This window comes from Mustela nivalis (assembly GCF_964662115.1).
Source record: "Mustela nivalis genome assembly, chromosome: 8".
NCBI lineage: Eukaryota > Metazoa > Chordata > Mammalia > Carnivora > Mustelidae > Mustela > Mustela nivalis.
The window spans coordinates 24,743,184-24,762,165 of record NC_139027.1 but is presented as its reverse complement, the minus strand read 5'-3'; the positions used below and the strand labels follow the sequence as shown (position 1 = coordinate 24,762,165).

At 41.1% G+C, this 18,982-nt stretch overlaps 1 protein-coding gene across 1 annotated transcript in view; it reads left to right on the top strand.

Moving 5' to 3' along the window:
- Nucleotides 1-886: 886 nt before the first annotated feature.
- The window catches only part of SRD5A2 (steroid 5 alpha-reductase 2), a 48,959-nt gene continuing 30,863 nt past the window's right edge, over nucleotides 887-18,982 (top strand). Inside the window, exon 1 of the mRNA XM_082743647.1 lies at nucleotides 887-1,195. Within this exon, the coding sequence (XP_082599773.1) occupies nucleotides 915-1,195 (281 nt within the window). The 5' untranslated portion in view covers nucleotides 887-914. The remainder of the gene's footprint in view (nucleotides 1,196-18,982) is intronic.

Sequence of the window (18,982 nt, the reverse complement as noted above, 5' to 3'; positions counted from 1 at the left end):
GCACCACCACGTGTAACCTGACTCAAGTGGGGAGAGGGCTTCAGGGGGCAGAAACCGTGGACTTCAGCCCGAGTCTGGGGCGGCTGCCGGGGTCGCGTGTTGGAGGACAGGCAAGGGCGGACTGACAGGATCACTACTCCTAGCCGCAGTACTTGCTCGTGCGCCCGCGTTTAGAGGATGAACCTCTTTGACTCAGGCGGGAGGCCCAGGGGCGCACCCAGCAAGGCAGAGAGAAACCGCGGAGGAATGAGGGCCCTGGGGGCGTGGTGGGTAGTGGGGGCACTGGCTGAGATGGGGAAAGTGCAGGAAGCCCCCAAGCAGAAGGGCTAGCGGGCGCGGGAAGTGCCTGGATGCCTGGCCCAGGGTCGTAAGAAGGATCGGACGGGGAGTGAAGGAGCGTAGGGAAGCGGAGGGATTGGGGAGATCCAGGCTTGGGGTGGTCTGAGGGTGGAGGCTGCGCGGCGGCCGCGCAGGAGTGTTTTGGGGGCGAGAGGTCGACCCCAACTAAATCATCCCTGTGGCTTTTCTCTTCTGATTTCCTGGTCCTAGAAGCTGCGGCATCAGAGGGCGATGGGTGAGAACAGGTCTTCGAGGAGCAAAGGGGAGACCAGCGGCAGGCGGTGGAAAGGGCGGGCGCCCGCAGAGGGGCGGAAGTGGTCTAGTCCCAGGCGGGGGAGGGAAGACCCCAGGACACATTTTTTGCCCTTGGGTCCTTCCCCACGCCTCGGCTGCCTCCCCAAGCGCCAGCCGGGCGAAACGGGCACTGATGCAGCGCCAAGCGAAAGCGGGATGGAAGGGCGGGAGCCAAGGCCGAAGGGGCGGACGCAGGGTGGCGTCTCGCGCCCCATAAAGGGGCCGCGGAGACGGCGCTCTCCTTTGCGCGAGCGGCAGCCACCGGCGGGGAACACGGCGCGATGCCCCTTCCCTGCCAGCAGAGCCCGGTGCTGGCAGGCAGCGCCACTCTGGCCGCCCTGGGGGCACTGGTCCTGTACCTGGCGAAGCCCTCCGGCTACGGGAAGTACTCGGAGAGCCTACTGCCCACCGCTACCCGCCTGCCCGCCCGCGCCGCCTGGTTCCTGCAGGAGCTGCCCTCCTTCGCGGTGCCCGCGGGGTTCCTCGCCCGGCAGCCGCGCTCGCTCTTCGGCCAGCCTGCGACGGTGCTCCTGGGCCTCTTCTGCGCACATTACTTCCACAGGTAGCGTTTGTCCCCCGCGGGCGCGGCGCCCGGCCAGGTTCCCAGGGTCCAGGAGCGCGGCACACCCGGGATCGCAGACCGGAGCGCGGAGCCGCGTTCCAGGGGGGCCAGCGGCGGGGCAGGGCTGCTGGCTGGACGCCGGGCAGGCGGGGAGCCGTCGCGGGGCAGACGCCTCCCGCACTTTCCCGGCCCCGCGCGCCTCTCCTGCCGGCTCCAAACGCTCTGGCTGCTGCGGGGAAGGAGATGGAGCGGGAGGGAGGCGAGCCGGCCGGCTCAGGCTGGGCAGACTGTTCCCCTCCCCAATTCCGCCCGCGCCGAGACACCTGCGGCGGCTCGCCATCTCGCTTCCATCGCCCTTCCATCTCCCTTCCCCTTTCCTTTGTAGGGCGGGGGCAGGCTAGTTCTGGGAGCCCGAGAGAGTCCACGTCTGGGCATCTCTCGGAGAACACCCGGCTCAGACGGTCGAGAACTTAATCTTTGCGGTTCGGAGGGAGGGAGGTGGGCAGAGTCTGACACGGACTCCCACGGTGGGAGAGAGAAGGGGATGGGAACCCACCGGCTTGAGGGAGAACCCTACTTCTCAGCACCCCTCCCCGCAAAGGCGCGGCGCTCGCCACCAACTCCTCTACCTGGCCGGTTCCCTGGGACGTAAGCGGGAAGGAGTCGAAGTTAATGTAGAATTCAAATGCTCCTAATTTAAGAATCCCAATCAAGAATCCAGGACAGCTTTGCCTTCTGCTCTAAGGAAAGACTGGAAAGAACCCAAAGGCTCTCAAAGAATGACTGTAGACGCTCGAAAAAGACTCTCAGGGGAAGGGAAGAACACCTGAGTATAAGTCGCCTGTAGTGTCCAGGCAGTTGTAGCCCCAGTGTAACCGTGTGAGATCTGTGTTGATGATGCCCGCTTTGTAGACTAAGAAACCGAGGCTGAGTGAGGGTCAGTGACTGAAGGTGATGCAGCTAGTGCCCAGCCACGTTCCAATCTAAGACCGTGAAACTCCACCGTTCAAGACGTTTTTATTGCCTTAAGCAGGCAGAGAAACTCCATGCAAGAAGAGTCTATGACAGAGAAAAGTTGCCAAACCAAGTCAAGAAGAACCAGAAGCACAACCTTATTTTGAGTAGAGAATTTCCAAGATCAAAAGATCAAAGAAATCTAGATTAGAAATTAAGGTAAAGAATTCTAGCAGCTGCAAGGCACAGTTCTTTTTCATCAGGATTCCTCATTTCAGGAGAAGTAGAGAAATAAATTTTAACCTGTCTTACTTTCTGGATCTTCTTTATTGGTCAAGATTTCGTATTTATGCAATGTGAACCAAATGTTCATTCATTCAAGCAATAAGAACTAAAATTTCCGAAATGGGTGTCCTTTCTGCAAATATCTATCAAAAGTCTGTTGTGGAGAAGGTGCAGTCTTAATGAACAACCATATTATCTTACCCAGATTTAAGTGGCTTAATTTGTACAGAAAAAAAAAAAAAATGTTGGGTGCTGGAATTAAGAGACTAACTTTTCATTTCATAGTTTTTGGAACCAACTTTTGGCAAAAGACATGATTCTATCAGACTATTAGTTTTATCTTCAAATAACACCTGTCAGTACCATAAACAGTATTTTTATGAGGTCATTTCATCTTAAAGTAATGATTAGTGTTTTCTGATGGTCCTATTAACATAATTTTCAGACTTGTTTTTAAAATTAAAAGTCACTGTGTACAACAAATGATGACCAATCAGTACATTAAAAAAAAAAAAAAAAGAAAAAAGAAAACACCCAAGGAAGTAATTACCCATAAAATGAGTATCAACACACTATCCATCTTCTTCAGAGGAAAATTTACAATGTAAGTTAAGGATTTGGGAATTGATTCTGACTGAGGGAAAATTGCCCACTGAATTTAACTGTTTCTGAGACATGAAGATGTGATGTTTGCTCACCTTTCCCCCTTGTATTAACTCTTTCTTGGAGACCACTGGAATACTGGATCTGTTATTTTGAGTGCTTATGGGTTATTATGCTCTGCTGAACAGCTTTTTGTGAATTATCTACTAATTCTCATACCAACCTATGTAGATAGGTACTATTTTCATCCCCACTTTGCAGGCGACAAACTACAGGGAAGAAAGGTTAAAAAATCTGCCCAAGGTCACACAGTAACTTGGGGAACCGTAGTTCAGACCCAGGGGGTTTGAATTCAGATCTCAGGCTCTTAGCTACCAAGATAAACTGTTCTATACTTTTTCTTGCCTCCTTGTCTTTGCCTTTAAAAAAAAACTATATGTAGGCTTAAAATTATCATTTTTTAAATTCTGAAAATAATAAATGTTGACTTAAGAAAAAGAAGAAAATAGAAAAAGTAGGAAAACACCCATAATTTCAACACCTAAGTATATCAGTGGTTAATGTTTTGGACATTTCCCTCAAGGCTTTTGTTTTTCTTAGTAGATTTTTATACAGGCTTGTTATATGGAATATATTTAGTTTGGAATATATTTTAGTTTTGTTCTGTTTGGTTACCTAAGTGTTTTCTTTCATTCATTAGAATCTTTGTAAGTACAATCTTAATGGCTGCATATGATTTCATCTCATGTAAAAACAATAATTTACCTATCCATTAATTTATAGTTGGGCATTTAATTTGCCCCTTATTTTATAGGGGGAAGCTAGGTTAAAGTGCATTTTTGCAACCTAAATTCTATTCAGAAGTTAGGTGTGTTTTTCAGTTGAGATTCCCAGAAGTAGTTCAAAGCCTATGAACATTTTTGTTTTGAGGCTTGAGGAGTCGTGTGGCTTGATAAATGAGGGTACATTAAGAAAAAAGCATCAGGCCCTCTTCTGTAAATTGCTGTGACACAGAGACCAAGATGAAGAGTCAAGGGATCAGGAGGAAGGCTGGCTCAGGTGTGGCTTAGACTCTTGCAAAATGTTCTTTCAGGACTGTTTAGAACAGCAGTATGTTCTTTTGGATAGTAGTTAAAACTCTGTACTTTTCTGGGTACAAAGGTGCCTCCCCACAATTTAAGTTCCACAAGGCCAAGGATTTTTGTGTCCTCTCTTCATGATTGTGTTCCTAGTGTATAGAAAAGCGCCGGTGCCTAATTAATACTCACTAAATTTGTTGAATGCATGAATGAATTCTACCTCTGACATTGATACAGGCGGTTGGATTATGGGAGAGCCAGTGATTACTTAGAAATCACTGAGATTGCATGGCTAGCTCAACTGACATAATTCTCCTCCCTTCAGAATCTATTGTTGTGAATGTTCGGATGGTCTAGCCACATGAAAATGATTGCTATGTAAGCATATTGTCTAATCCCACTGCCAAAGTTGTCCCAAGTCAGAGTTATCTCTTGTTAGCATTGCCTGCAGCCCTGGAATGATCCTTTGCTAACACTCTCTGCTTGATTCTCATTTTCCCAAGAAGTCTTTGTGTCCTGTGCAATGACCATCACACCACCTATGCCTGTGGTGGTTGATGTTTCTTTCAAGACTTGGATGTGACCTTGGTATTTAGCTGAAGAAGGAAAAGAAACATGTTTTCACACAAAAAAGGAGATTTTATTGTGAAAAGTTTCTTGCGGAGATACTTTTCATGATGTGTATCCCGACGCACAGTGTAACACACATATTAGAGTTGGTCTGAATTCAGATCTTTCCTGGGGTTTAGATGTTGAAACAGATGACATTTCCCAATTAGCCAGGTAAAATGATGGCTTTCATAAGATGCATTTTTGCTTTATTGGGCAGTTCATTCTCCAGCAGCATGAATTCTTCCTTATTCTTCAAAACTCAGATCCTCAGATCAGGATCACTTCCTCCAAGGAGCCTTCTCTGAATCCCTTCTCTGCTGTAACTCCAAGTGTGATACCATTCCTTGGGCTTTCATAGCAGCCAGTGTGGCCTTCTAGGATACACTTCACACTTGGGACCGTAATTATCTGCTCTATGGAAACTCCATCTTCATCTGTCCAGCCTCCTCATTTTATGAAGTAAAGCACCAAGAGGTTTAGTCAATTAGGGGCAAAGAAGAGGTTGGAATTTGAGTCCCCTGATGGGCCTCGTCAGTGCTTCTCCAATCTTGGAAGAGATGCTGATGTCTGAACTATTCAGAAGTAATCAAACCTCATGAAGGAAACAAACGGATGGTTGCCCGAGGAGGAGGTGGGTAGTCGATGGGCAAAATGAGTGAGGAGTGAAGGGGAATGGGAAATATAGGCTTTCCCTAACGGATGACTAAGTCATGGGGTGGAAAAGTACAGCACAGGGAATACAGTCGATGGTAATTTGATAGCATCATATGGTTACAGTCGCTAACACTGTGGTGAGCGTAGCCTAATATATAAATTTGTCAAAGCACTATGTTGTACACCTGAAACTAATGTAACATTGTGTGTCAATGATACTTAAATTAAAACAAGAGAGAGAAATGTATCTTTAAATATAAAACAAACTCATAGAAACTAAAAAACAAACAAACAAACAAACAAACAAAAAAACCCTCCAAAAACCTCATGGAGAAAATTACTCATTGGCTAAGAATCAGAATATTGACTGATGCTTATAACAGAAACCACCTAGACAAATTTCTTTTCTTACAGATTGAGAAGAAAGACCATGCAGGATGAGCCACATTCTTGTGGTCGCTTAATTATGTGTTAAAGACATTATGAGGCTTAATTTGATCAAGTAGCATTAACTGAAAGATTCTTTAGCATGAGGGTTAGCAAACTTCTTCTGTAGAAAAGCCATACAGAGGCATACAGAGGACTGCTGTTCTCTGATACTGTAGCATGAAAGCAGCCACAGATAATATATGCACAGATGAATGTGGTTGTGTTCCAATAAAACTTTATTTACACAAACAGGGAGTGGGCACTATTTGGACTATGGCCCACAGTTCCTGCCAGCCCTTCCTTAAGAAAACCGTGAATGGCATAGCTTTCTAATTAGTAAATTGATGCATTCCTGGCAGTACTATAATAACATTTTATTAAATCCTATAACAAAGCAGTGGGCCAATTCTAGAATATTTCTGGTCCATTTAAACAGGAAATTGGTAGTAACATCATTTTCTGAGAATTCTCAGGTTCCAAGTCCTTTCTCTGAACACTTGTGGGAAATAGAAGGAGTCTTGGAGTTTACATTCTAAATGGGACAACATCATGAGCACATCTTAAAAAAGTAGAGCTCTGTTTGCCAAAAATATAGACAAGCATTAGAGATCTTGGCCATTTCATTTATGCCACATTGAAGAAAAGCTGAAGTTCTTGCTCATAACGTTAAAGTTCTTGCTCATAAACTTTACCATAACGTTGCTTAAAAAGAACAAATAAGATGAGGAAACAATGATCCAAATTGGTGAAGTGATGTGTATGAAGTCACATGGCTAGGAAGGGACAGAGTGGGGCTTGAACCCAGTGTCCTGATTCTTTCTCATAGTTCCACATGCTCAGAACCATGCTAGGTCCTGTGCAAGACACCAAAGTACAACACCTTGACCTCCAGGATGAAGGCAAGAAAGAATCATTATGAATCATTATGTGTCTATCATTCCTTCTGGTGTGAAAGTGGGATTTGGCAATGTCAGTCTGAGAGGCATAGAGCAGATGGGAGGATGCAAATTGAGGGGGACCTATAGGGAGCCACAGTCATGCCACTGAACATGCTGTCTGTGGTGCTTATCTGCGCTTGAGTGTGTACATGGACCAGAGGGCACTCCTCTCTCCCACCCAAGTTCAGAACCAATGGAGAGATAAACCTAGGAATGCAACAAATGACCACCCTTATTAGAGTTCTTTAAAGCTGATTTGGGGCAATGTGGCTTACATATGGACCTCCTAAGACTGTACCTCAGAAATACTCAGCAACACTCACAGCTGAACAACCTCGGGCCTTTCCCCAGGGGAGCCTGTTCTGAAAAAGACAGCTGAGTGAGAGATGGGCTGAGCTGCACACATCTCTTAAGAGGGGCTGCTTTTAAGTTTACCAGTCAGGCAATTCACTTCTCCTTCCCTGAGGAGGAATGAGTGGGGGGCAGTGGAAAGGCCAGGAGAGAGATACTCTAATGATGGGCCCTTAGCCAGCAGGAGGGCGGGCATAAATGCTGTTTCTAGATGGAACAGAAAAGTTGTCTCCTTATGGATTCTTGCCAGAGCCTGGCAACTTGGTTCTGGAGCCTGAGGCCCCTTCCATTCCATTTTTGACTCTCTCCCACATATGGCAATGGGGGTCATCAAAATCTGGAATCAAGTTGTTTAAAAGTCGCCGTGCTCAACCCAAGATCCTTTAATAAGAGCTCAGCATAGGAGCTCTAAATTTAAAAACCCTCTGAACTAGGGCCAACAGTGCAATTTGCCTTCCATTTGGTTAGAGAAGGGAAAAAAGAAAGGGAAACCAATATTTATTGGGCTCTGGATGTTCCAGGAATTATATTACATGATTTACATAGGTTATCTTATTTTGTCTTTGGAGACAACCACTATCATTAATGCTATTTCACAAAAAAACTGCACTCCATTTGACCAACCACAGTGATTGGTTGGGGTGAGTGGGAGTGATGGGCTGGCACTTGAGCTGTCCTCAAAGCATGTTCTATCCCACACTTGGGGGTGGGAATGTGATGGTCAGTCAGGAAAAGGGGCCTGATGACCTATGACCTAAAATTGCCCAGTGCTTCAGATACTCTGACTTGGAATGCTCCTCTTCCTTTTAATACCAAATATCTTTTGAATATATGCCATAATAGCTAATCCTACTATCCAAACCTTAATCAGGTTCCATGACCTTTTCAAAATTCTTCTATTATACTTGGGTTATGTGTTCAAGGCTGATCCTAGAAGTTAGCATGAAGAAAATAGGTAATATGCTTTTGACATTTTTCTATCTGATGTGAAATACCCTGTGTTCCTTTTCTGAGTGTGGTGTCTATTTCTCTCTCATGTCCTTATCTGCTCTCTTTAACAACAGTACAATGCCTCACTTCAGTCTCTCAGTGAATGTTCTTTACTTGCCCAAAGTTACATATCTGATAAACAATTTTAAGTATTAGAGTATTGGATCCTTTGTTTTTATATTATTGAGTTTCAAAAGTTCTTTGTATATTCTGGATACAAATCCTTTACCAGGTATATGCTTTGCAAGTATTTTCTCCCAGTCTGTACGCCTTTTATTTTTCATTCTCCTGATCATGTCTTTTGAAAAGCAGAAGTTTAAAATTTTGATGCTATCCAAGTTTTCTATTTGTTTTTGTGCTTTTGGTGTCATATCAAAGAAATCTTCACCTAATCTTAGGTCATGAGGGTTTTCTCTTAGTTTCCTTATAAAAGATTTATAGTTTTGGGTTTTACATTTATGTATATGATTCACCTTGAGTTAATCTTTTTTATATGGGGGAAGGGCAGAAGGAGATGGAGAGAAAGAATCTTCAGCAGGCTTTACGCCTCACATGGAGCCCGACATGGGGCCCAGTCTCACAATCCTGAGATCATGACCTCAGCTGAATTCAAGTCAGACCCCTAACTGACTGAGACACCCAGACATCCTGAGTTAATTTTTATGTAGTGGTAGAAGTATGAATCAAAGTTCTTCTTTTGTGTATGGATATCCATTTGTTTCAGTATCATTCATTGAAAAGACTGTTCTTTCTTTAATGAATTGCTTTTGCATCTCATGGTATGAACAGATACTTCAATAAAGAAAACATAAAGGCAAATAAAAGCATGAAAAGATGCTCAACATCATTAGGCATTAGGGAAATGTAAATGAAAGCAAAATGGGATACCAGGATGCAACCACTGGAATGGCTGAAATTAAAAAGTGTTACCATACTAATTCACCTACATCATTGACGGGAATGTACAATGGCAATCACTTCGAGAACACTTTGACAGTCTCTTAAAAAATTTAAACATAAATATACCATATGACCTAGCCATTCCATTGTTAGCTACTATCCCAATAAGAATAAAAGCATATATTTATACAGAGATTTGTATGCAAATGTTTATAGTAGCTTTAGTTGTAGCCAAAACCTGGAAACAGCCCAAATGTCTGCCAACAGGTGAATTAGCAAAGAAATTGTGTTGTATCTATTTAATAAAATATTACTCATCAATAAAAATGAATTAACTATTGATGTGTGCTACAACATGGGATGAAATTCAAAATACTCTGGGTAAAAGAAACCAAGCCAAAAAGAGCGCATGCTTTATGATTCCATTTTTTTTTTTAATTCTATGAGCTTGAAATTAACCTAGAGTACCTAAAGTATCAGTGGTTTCCTAGAGAAAAAGAAGGATAGAAATGGGATTATGAAGGGTATTAGCAAACTTTTGGTGGTGATGGATATATTCATGGTTTGAAACCATGATAGTTTCAAAATTTATCAGAGTTCATATTTTAAATACATGCAGTTAATTAATTGTGCCTCAGTAAAGATTAAAAAATACTGTAGGTGGACTAGTGAGAAAATTATATGAATATGTGGCCCTGTGTCACTGAGAATTGCTCTAAGTTTTTGTGAGGCTAACCTGGAAAGTTTTAATAATAGCTGAAAAACTGTACACTTTTTTGTTTGTTTGTTTTTTGGCTCAGGAATTTCATTTAGGGGAAATTCTCAAGGGAAATAATCTAAAAGAAAGAAATCCGTTTATATAAAGTTATAGTGTTACTATTCAGAACTGTGAAACAGTGGAAGTTATTTAAATGCTCTATAAATAGGTGATAATAATCAATATGATTGAATGTCATGTATAGTTAAAAATATTAGTTTTTTGGACATATGATAAAAATAAGTATATAAAATCCTTTAGTGAAAAAAAGAGCATGTAGGTGTGCCTGGGTGGCTCAGCCATTAGTCGTCTGCCTTCAGCCCAGGTCATGATCCCAGGTCCTGAGATTGAGCCCCACATTGGGCCCCCTGCTCAGTGGGGAGCCTGCTCCTCCTCTTCCTTCTCCCCCTGCTTTGTTTCCTCTCTTGCTGTCTACCATATGACCTAGCCATTCCATTGTTAGCTACTATCCCAATAAGAATAAAATAAATAAATAAATAAATAATAAATAAATAAATAAAAACTTCTAAAAAAACCCAAACTGTACATGTTAGAATATTTGTTTAAAAAAATAGCACATAAAGAGTACACTCTGAAAAATCCACATTAACATGTATGAGTTAGTATTGGTAATGATTGGAATACAAAATGATGGAAATAGCTGAAACTTCAGGTTTGTGTTTTTCTTTTTTTTTTAAGAGTCTGATGTGGCGCTTGATCCCAGGACCCTGGGATCATGAGATGAGCTGAAAGCAGATGCTTAATGGTTGTGCCACCCAGGCACCCCTTTTTAAACAAAATTAAAAAAAAAAAAGATTTTATTTATTTATTTAAGAGAGAGACAGAATGAGAAAGAGAGAGAGGGCATGAGTAGGGGGGAGAAGCAGAGGGAGAAGCTGACTCCCTGCTGGGGGGAACCCAACATGGGGTTCTGTCCCAGGATCCTGAGATCATGACCTGAGCTGAAGGCAGATACTCAACTGACTGAGCCACCCAGGTGCCGCAGTCAGTGATCTTTTAAAGAGGTTTCAATAATAAAAAAAACTTATGTATTTACTATGTATTTACCCATGTAGTTGCCCCTTGTGATGCTCTTCACTTTTGGGGACTGATCCATATTTATATCTGGTGTTATTTTTTATTTTGCCTGAAGAACTTTATTTCTTTCAGAACAGTTCTTTTAGATTTTGTATATCTGAAAGTGTCTTTATGTCCCTTTGTTTTTGAAGATATATATTTCTAGGATATAGAACTCTAGAATGACGGTGGTCCTCTTTCAGTGCTTTAAAGATGTAACTCCATTGTCACCTTGCTTGCATTGTCTATAAAAAAATCTGCTGTCTTTCATATCTTTGTTCCTCTGTACAGGTGCCTTTTTATCTCTGTCTACTTTTAGTATTTCTTTCTCATCATTTATTTTGAGCAATTTATTATATACTTTGGTATAGTTCTCTTCACGACTTTAGTGCTGGGATTCTTTAAACTCCTTAGATCCATGGATTTAAGGTTTTCATTAAAATTGGACTATTTTTATACATTATTCTTCATTTCCCTGCTTCTCCCTCCTATTGTTCAGAAACTGTGATTACATATTGGGCCCACACATGTATAAAACCATCCCAGAGCACACTGATGCTCCTGTCATTTTTTAAATTCTTTTTTTCAGTGTATTTCATTTTGAGTAGTTTCTATTGCTATGTCTTCAATTCATAGTCTTTTCTTCTGCATTATATTATCTTGTTGATTCCATCTGGGATATTTTCAATTCAGATGTTGTAGTTTTAATCAGTAGAAGTGTGATTTTGGTCTTTCTACTGTCTTCCATGTCTCTACTTAATTTTGTGAACATGTGGAATGTAGTTATAATAGCTGTTTCTTAAAAATTGAAGTTCTTTCAGGTGCACAACATAGTAATTCAACCAGTTCACACATTATGCTGTGCTCACCACAGTGTAGCTACAATCTGTCACCATATAATGTTTTTATAATACCATTGAGTATATTTCCTATGCCATACCTTTTATCTCCATGACTTATTCATTCCAAAACTGGAATAGTCATAATTGCTATTTTTAAAAAGATTTTATTTATTTATTTGACAGAGAGAGATCACAAGTAGGCAGAGAGAGAGAGAGGAGGAAGCAGGCTCCGTGCCAAGCAGAGGGCCTGATGCGGGACTTGATCCCAGGACCCTGAGATCATGACCTGAGCTGAAGGCAGAAACATAACCCACTGAGCCACCCAGGTGCCCCATATTGCTATTTTAATGTCATTATCTGCTGATGCTAGCATTTGTATCATTTCTGTGTCAGTTTTGATTGATTATTCTTCCAGTTATGGTGAATGTTTTCCCATGTGTTTGCATGCCTGATAATCTTTGATTGGGTGGTCAGGTGTACCTTCTTGTGTGTTAAATATTTTTGTATTCCTATACATATTCTTGAGCTTTACTCTGGGATGCAGTTAAATAACTTGGAAATAATTTGATCCTTTCAGGTATTGATCTGATTTTTCTAAGTGGTTTTAGAAGAGTGCTAATAACAGGGCTAATTAATTCTCTCCTATGAGATAAGGCCTTTATGAATATTCTAACAAATGTCCCATGTATTATGACTTTCTACTTCTGGCTCTTAGCAAAGGGCTCTATTCCTGACCATATGTGAGCACTGGGCACTGTTCCCTTTAATCCTTTTCCATCACCCTGTCCTTACATAAGTGCATTAATTAAGGCTCTGCTGAATACTTGAGAAGGATCCTTTGCAGGTCTCTCTGTATTGCTCTCATCTTAAGTACTCTGTCCTGAGACTTCTACATGTCTTGATCTAGAATCTCAGTTGTGTTTCCTCAGTGCAGCAAGTCTTCAAACTTCTGAGATCCCCTTCCCTGAAAAAAAAAAAATTCTCTCAAAGAAGTAACCTGGATCAGTTGTTATAAAGCTTACATTATTTTTGTGTGTCTCTCAGGGAATCTTGTCTTTCATTATCTGATATTCAATGTTGTGTAAATCATATTTCATATAATTTGTCTTCTTGTTTTATATTTTTGTTTTTCAGCCTGAAGGGTAACTTGTTACCCCATCCTTGGTGGAAACAAAAGTTCCTCTGATGGGTTTTGGCATTTATCTTTGCTAATTTGATAATTTGTAGTGCTTGTTGACATGTTGGTCTTAGTAACCTCTGCTTGTACTCAGTGTTATTTTAAAACTCATTGGTTTGTGCCCCTTTGGATCTGGTGATGCAACATGGGGGCTTAAGTGGGTAGGAGAAGAATAAATGAAACAAGATGGGATTGGGAGGGAGACAAACCATAAGTGACTCTTAATCTCACAAAACAAACTGAGGGTTGCTGGGGGGAGGGGGTTTGGGAGAAGGGGGTGGGATTATGGACATTGGGGAGGGTATGTGCTTTAGTGAGTGCTGTGAAGTGTGTAAACCTGGTGATTCACAGACCTGTACCCCTGGGGATAAAAATATATGTTTATAAAAAATAAAAAATTAATTAAAAAAAAAACTCATTGGTTTGTGTTTCTAAACTTCCTACCACTTTGTTCAGAGTGTTTCTGTCTTAGCTAAGGTTGTTATAACAAAACACCATAGTTGAGACACCTGGGTGGCTCATTTGGTTAAATGTCTGCCTTCAGCTCAGGTCATGATCCCAGGGTCCTGGGATTGAGCTCCATATCAGACTCCTTGCTCATCACGGAGTCTGCTTCTCTCTCTGCTTGCTGCTTGCCCTGCTTATGCTCCCTTTCTCTCTGACAAATAAATAAATAATTAAAAAAAAATCCCACACCATACTCTGGATGCTTATCAACAATAGAAAGTTATTTCTCACAGTTCTGGAGGCTGAAAGTCTAAGATAATGGTGCTAGCGAGACCAGTTTGGGTGATGGCCCTTTTCTGGGTTTCAGATGACTGACATCTTATTGTATCCTCATGTGGTGAAACAGGATGAGTTAGCTCTCTGGCCTCATTTTGTAAAGGGACTAACCTGTTCATGAAGGTTCAATCTTCAAGACCTCATTACCTTTAAAGGCCCCATCTTCAAATACCATCACATTGTGGAATAGATTTCAACATACGAATTTTGGGGGAACAGAAACATTTAGTCCCTAACAGTTTCTTTTTTTTTTTTTTTCCTCCATTATAACCCTATTGCTTTTTCTGTTCTCAGGCTTAATGTACAATGACCTTTAGGTCCCATGTTACAAGTTTCTAAACTTGTGGTGAGCTAAGCATGATAGGAGAATGGTGGCTTCCTTTACAGGAGTTACATGGCTCCATGTCTCTGTTGCTGGCAAGGTGGCCCTAAGACTTTAAGGTGGGGGATAGCGTGGGAGATATCAACAGGAGCATATGAATGACAGGTCTGAAACTTTCACATGGTAAATTCTGCCACAGAGACCTCAGAAACGAATTTTTCTTTTTTCATTAGTGTGAATAATGGAATGGAGATGTAGGAGGAAGATGAACTGAGGCAGATCCGGCAGATCCAGGGCTACTTAGTCCCAGGACAATATTTGGAGAATATATATCTGAAAGTAGAAACTTCTCAGAGGTTCTCAGAATGATGGCATATATAGGCCTCATTGTCACATGGCTATATAGAATAGTTTTCAAACAACAAGAGAAGCCCTATAAAGCTAGTCTGCAGTATGAATCCAAAGAGCTGGAATTAGAAAACCAGAAATTTCTTTTTGCAAACAAAGAGAAATAGAGACAAATTGCAGCTTAGGGAAATGATGTTTTTGTGTCCAACAGTGAATGTGCCTTGCCCTGAGCCTACAATAATAGGCTTATTGAACTTTGTGCTTCAAGCTGAAAACCACCCCATGCACCATTTACAATTTGTTTATTTGGTCACGAGCAGTTAGGATGAGTGGTTGAGCTGGTGTGCCTATACAATGCCAAAATCCACCTCAAACTGATCAACTTAAAGAAAAAGAAAAGTTAAACCAGTTATTCAAATTAACCTATCAGTTACTCAGGCCAACAGGTTGATCTGATTCTCTTTGTGTTTTTTACCTTTGAGGGTATAAATAGTGGTCAGTTGTAGTATGTCTTTTGTAAGATGTAGTAACTCAATGATGATTATCTTTCTATCACTCAGAGGAACACACAGAATTTCTTAAAACTGGTAATTCATCATATATTCAGATTGAACTTCTGTGTAGGGGCAGGAAAAAAGAGAAGGGAGTTCCAGGGTCTCCCAGTACAATCAGGACATAAATATAAAGATATAAAAACACATGAATAGAATAGTTTAAAAAGAATTTGCTATATTTTAGGTCTTTATGAGCTAATCATCTCAATGTTTTTCATAATTTAAAATAGATCTGCTAGATCATGACCAGTAGATAATTCAAACCAGATGACATTCTGCTGGACATTGACAATGGAACCTGACTATCCTCACTTACAGGGTGTCAGAGCAAGATGAGAAGAAGTCACAGTATCCTTGGGAAAATGTCACATTGAATTTTTCCCATGCTATGGCCCTTGATATGAAATGGTCAGCTACTCCCCTGCAGGAGAAAACAATGTAGTATTATTGAATTGGGCCTTTCACTAGGTTTGGCAATCTAATTTCTCTCTGTAGACATAGCTTTTGGAGAAGTCAAACATCTGGTCAATGCTAACTTGAAATAAAATTAGTTAAATCTACAATTGGAGGTTATTATGTCAGTGTTCTTTAGTCTTGGCTGCCCATTAGAATCATCTGGGAGAATGCTTAAGAACTGCTGATGTTCAAGATTCTATGCTGAAGATTATGAACAACTTGTCTTCAGTGTGCGTCTTCCTCTTTAGTGCTCCTAAAGCCCTTTGAGTGATTTGAAAGTGCGACCAGAAATGAGAACCTCTGATGTAGACAAATGCCTATACAACTGGTTTTGTTTTGTTTTGTTTTGTTTTGTTTTTGTTTTTGTTTCTACATAACCACTGCAGTAGGGCAAAGTACTCAAGAGCATAAACTCTGGAACTAGTTCCACCTGGACTTAAATCCCAGCTCTGATATTTCATAGCTGTGTGACCCTGAGCTGCTTAATCTCACTGTGCCTCAGTTTCCTGATCTGCAAAATGGGGTAATAATAATATCTATCTCCTGGGGTATCTATAAAGATTAAATGAGTTAATGTGTACAAAGAACTTAGTAAGCACTATATAAATATTAGCTCTGTTGTCCTTTATTGGTATTTCCCTATCAAATGTCTGAACTGAAATTAATTTCAGTGGCGTAATATTATTCTAACAAGATGTATTATTTCCCTGTAGCTGCTATAACAAATTACCACAAAGTGAGTGGCTTAAAATAACATATTTTTTTTCTCTCACCATTCTAGAGTCCAGAAGTCTGAAATCATGGTGTCAGCAGTGCTTTGCTCCCTCAGGAAGCTCTAAAGGAAAATCCATTCCTTGTCTCTTCTGTCTTCTGCTGACTGTCAGCATTCCTTGGATTGAGGTCACATCTCTGCTCTCTGGCTTCACATTGTCTTCTTTCTATGTGTCTTCCTTCTCTTTTTCTGTCCCTTTCTTATATAAGGATACATGTGATAGCATTTAAGGTACATCAAGACTGTCCAGGATAATCACCTCAAGATCCTTAATTTAATCACATATTTTGCCATATAGCACAATCTTCAATCTTTTGTTATAAAGTAATATTCACAAGTTCTGGGGATTAAGGCATGGACACATCTTTTCTAGGGACCACCATTCAACCCATGACACAAGGTCCATAAAAAATGTACGTTTGAATGGGATGCATCACTAACTCATTCTGTGTTTAGTCATCTTTGCTTTTGGCCTGCACATCCCACTTCTAATATATCCCAAACCATTATTTACAATAATAGGTATCATCTTTGTATATACAGACAAGTGACTGTTCATTGACAGTGTTTGTTATTTTTTGGGAAGGGCTCTGAGAAGTGAGCCAAGGATTCAGAGGACTAGTTGGCCCAATGCCTTTGGCATGCAGAGAGACTCCAACAAGGAAAGAACCTCTTGGTGGGTTTTACTTCGAAGGGAATAACTGGGGGGAAATTTGTTTTATGATTGAATGCAACCCAAAACCCTCACCAACTCTGGCTTTGTATTTGGAAAAGTCTGATGCTTATTTCAAAAGAGAAGAGTGTGATTGTGCTTTCATCAGGTCTCTTTCAGTTCCAAGTGACAGAGAAGTCAATTCAAATAGACTGAAGTAAAACAAATTTATTAATGCTCATGACTGAAAAATTCCAGCTTTAAGTCCAGATTGATAGAGTGGTTCCAAAGATACCTTCAGGACTCGGTTTCTCTCTCTAGCTCTTGGCTCTGCCTTTACTGGTTCTGTTTTCAAAAAGGCTGTCCTTGAGTGGTAGCAAGACTGTAGCATCTAAGAGCTTGTATACTCTCTGATCTAGGACACGTGGAGAAGGACACTTCTCAAAAAAATGTACGCAAAACTTTATTGGGGTTTTTTGGGTCATGTGCCCATCTCTGAAACAACAAGGTTTTGATTGGCTGAGGGACCTGGAGATTGGTCTGAAATTCTTACCATTCAAGTGCTTTGCTTGATTTAAAGCAGTAAAGTTCCAGAGAGCCAGGTAAAAGATCAAAATAGATCCAAAGGAGAGACAACACAAAATCCTGCATTCTTGATTGCTCCTTGTCTGCCATCATGGAAGGGATGAGCCAAGTCACCTTGGGAGGTGTTTCTCATTGCCACATGCAAGGCAACAAAGCAAGGCTGAGAAAAATGTCCTTTCACATTCATTTGAGCATTTTTTCTCACTGTTCCTCCTGTCCTTCATGTTCCCTGGAGGTATCCAATGACAGGGAATTTCCACATTAAAAAACTCTTTCCCAAGTAAGTCCAGTTTCAAAATGATATCTCTCCTTCATAATCACAATTCTCATTTTCACAGTGAAGTTGATGTTAGGTAGGGCAAGTGCCACCTGATTTGATTAAAGCATTCCTGTGAAGTGTGAATGAGTGACAGCCTCAACTTTCTTTCAGGGGGGTAAGGTTTAATCTTCAATCTTCTATTTTGTTTTAAGAAAAAAAAATTGGGGGTGGGGAGGATAACTTGTGTCACATTTCTACTCCTCTAAAATCAATTGCAAATGTAGTCTCAACAGGTTCTAACTCTGCTTCTGAAAGATTGTTGGCCATAGGTATTAGCCATCACTTAGATGGTAACAGGGAGTAGAGCATCCTGAGGGACTGGGACAAAAGAATAGTGGGTTTCATTAAAAGAGTTGAAAAACTGTCAAGATGGGGAAGTTTCCAGGAAAAAGAAATCTTTTGGGGTATAACCAAGCATGTCTATGATAAGCATGTTATGGATCTTCAGATCCTGAGAGAAAGAGTGAATCAGGAGGAGAGGCCCGCATAGGGGGGATATTATGTGAACAGACACAAAGACTAAGGCCAAAGACCGTTTCATTGTTTTTCTTATGCTGGCCCCAGCTTTATAGAGAGAAACTGATATATTCCCTTGGCTGGGGGAAAGAAAGAGTCATTAAGTTCTAATATGTATCAGTTCTATTCAATTATACCATTTAATTCTTCCAGCTACCTTCTGAGGTTGGCATCATTATTATCCTCCATTTATGAATGAAAAAACTGAGGTGTGGAGGAATTAAGTTGCCAAGGTCATTGTGGTAGTTTTTTAAACTACTGGTAGTTTTTTAAACATATTTTTAACATGTCCACACATAATTTTGACGCAATTTCCTTGAAAATATGGTACTGAATCACCCTCTCTTTGAATGGGGGCCAGAATTTGTGACTTGCTTCTGATGAATACAATGTGGCAAAGTGATGATATGTGACTTTTGAGACTAGGTCACAAAAAAGGGAGTTTCTCTTGGCACACTATCTTGGATTGCTTGTTCTGGGGGATGCCTACCACAATGTCATGAGAATACCCAAGCTACACTTTGTTGAAGTGAATGTGGAGAAGACCCATGTGTGGAGAAGATGAGGCCACCTGTCCACACCTAGCCCCCACAATCCAGCTATTTGAATGAGTCATCTTGGAAGCAGATCCTCCAGCCTCAGTCAGACCTTTTATGATTGCAGCCCTGGTCAATACCTTAACTGTAATCTCATGAGGGACCTTGAGTCAGGACTGCCCAGACAAGCCACTCTTAAGTTCTGGAAACATAGGAACTGTAAGTGAAAGCCCATGTTTATTGATTTTTTTAAAAGATTTTATTTTTTATTTATTTATTTGACAGAGATCATAAGT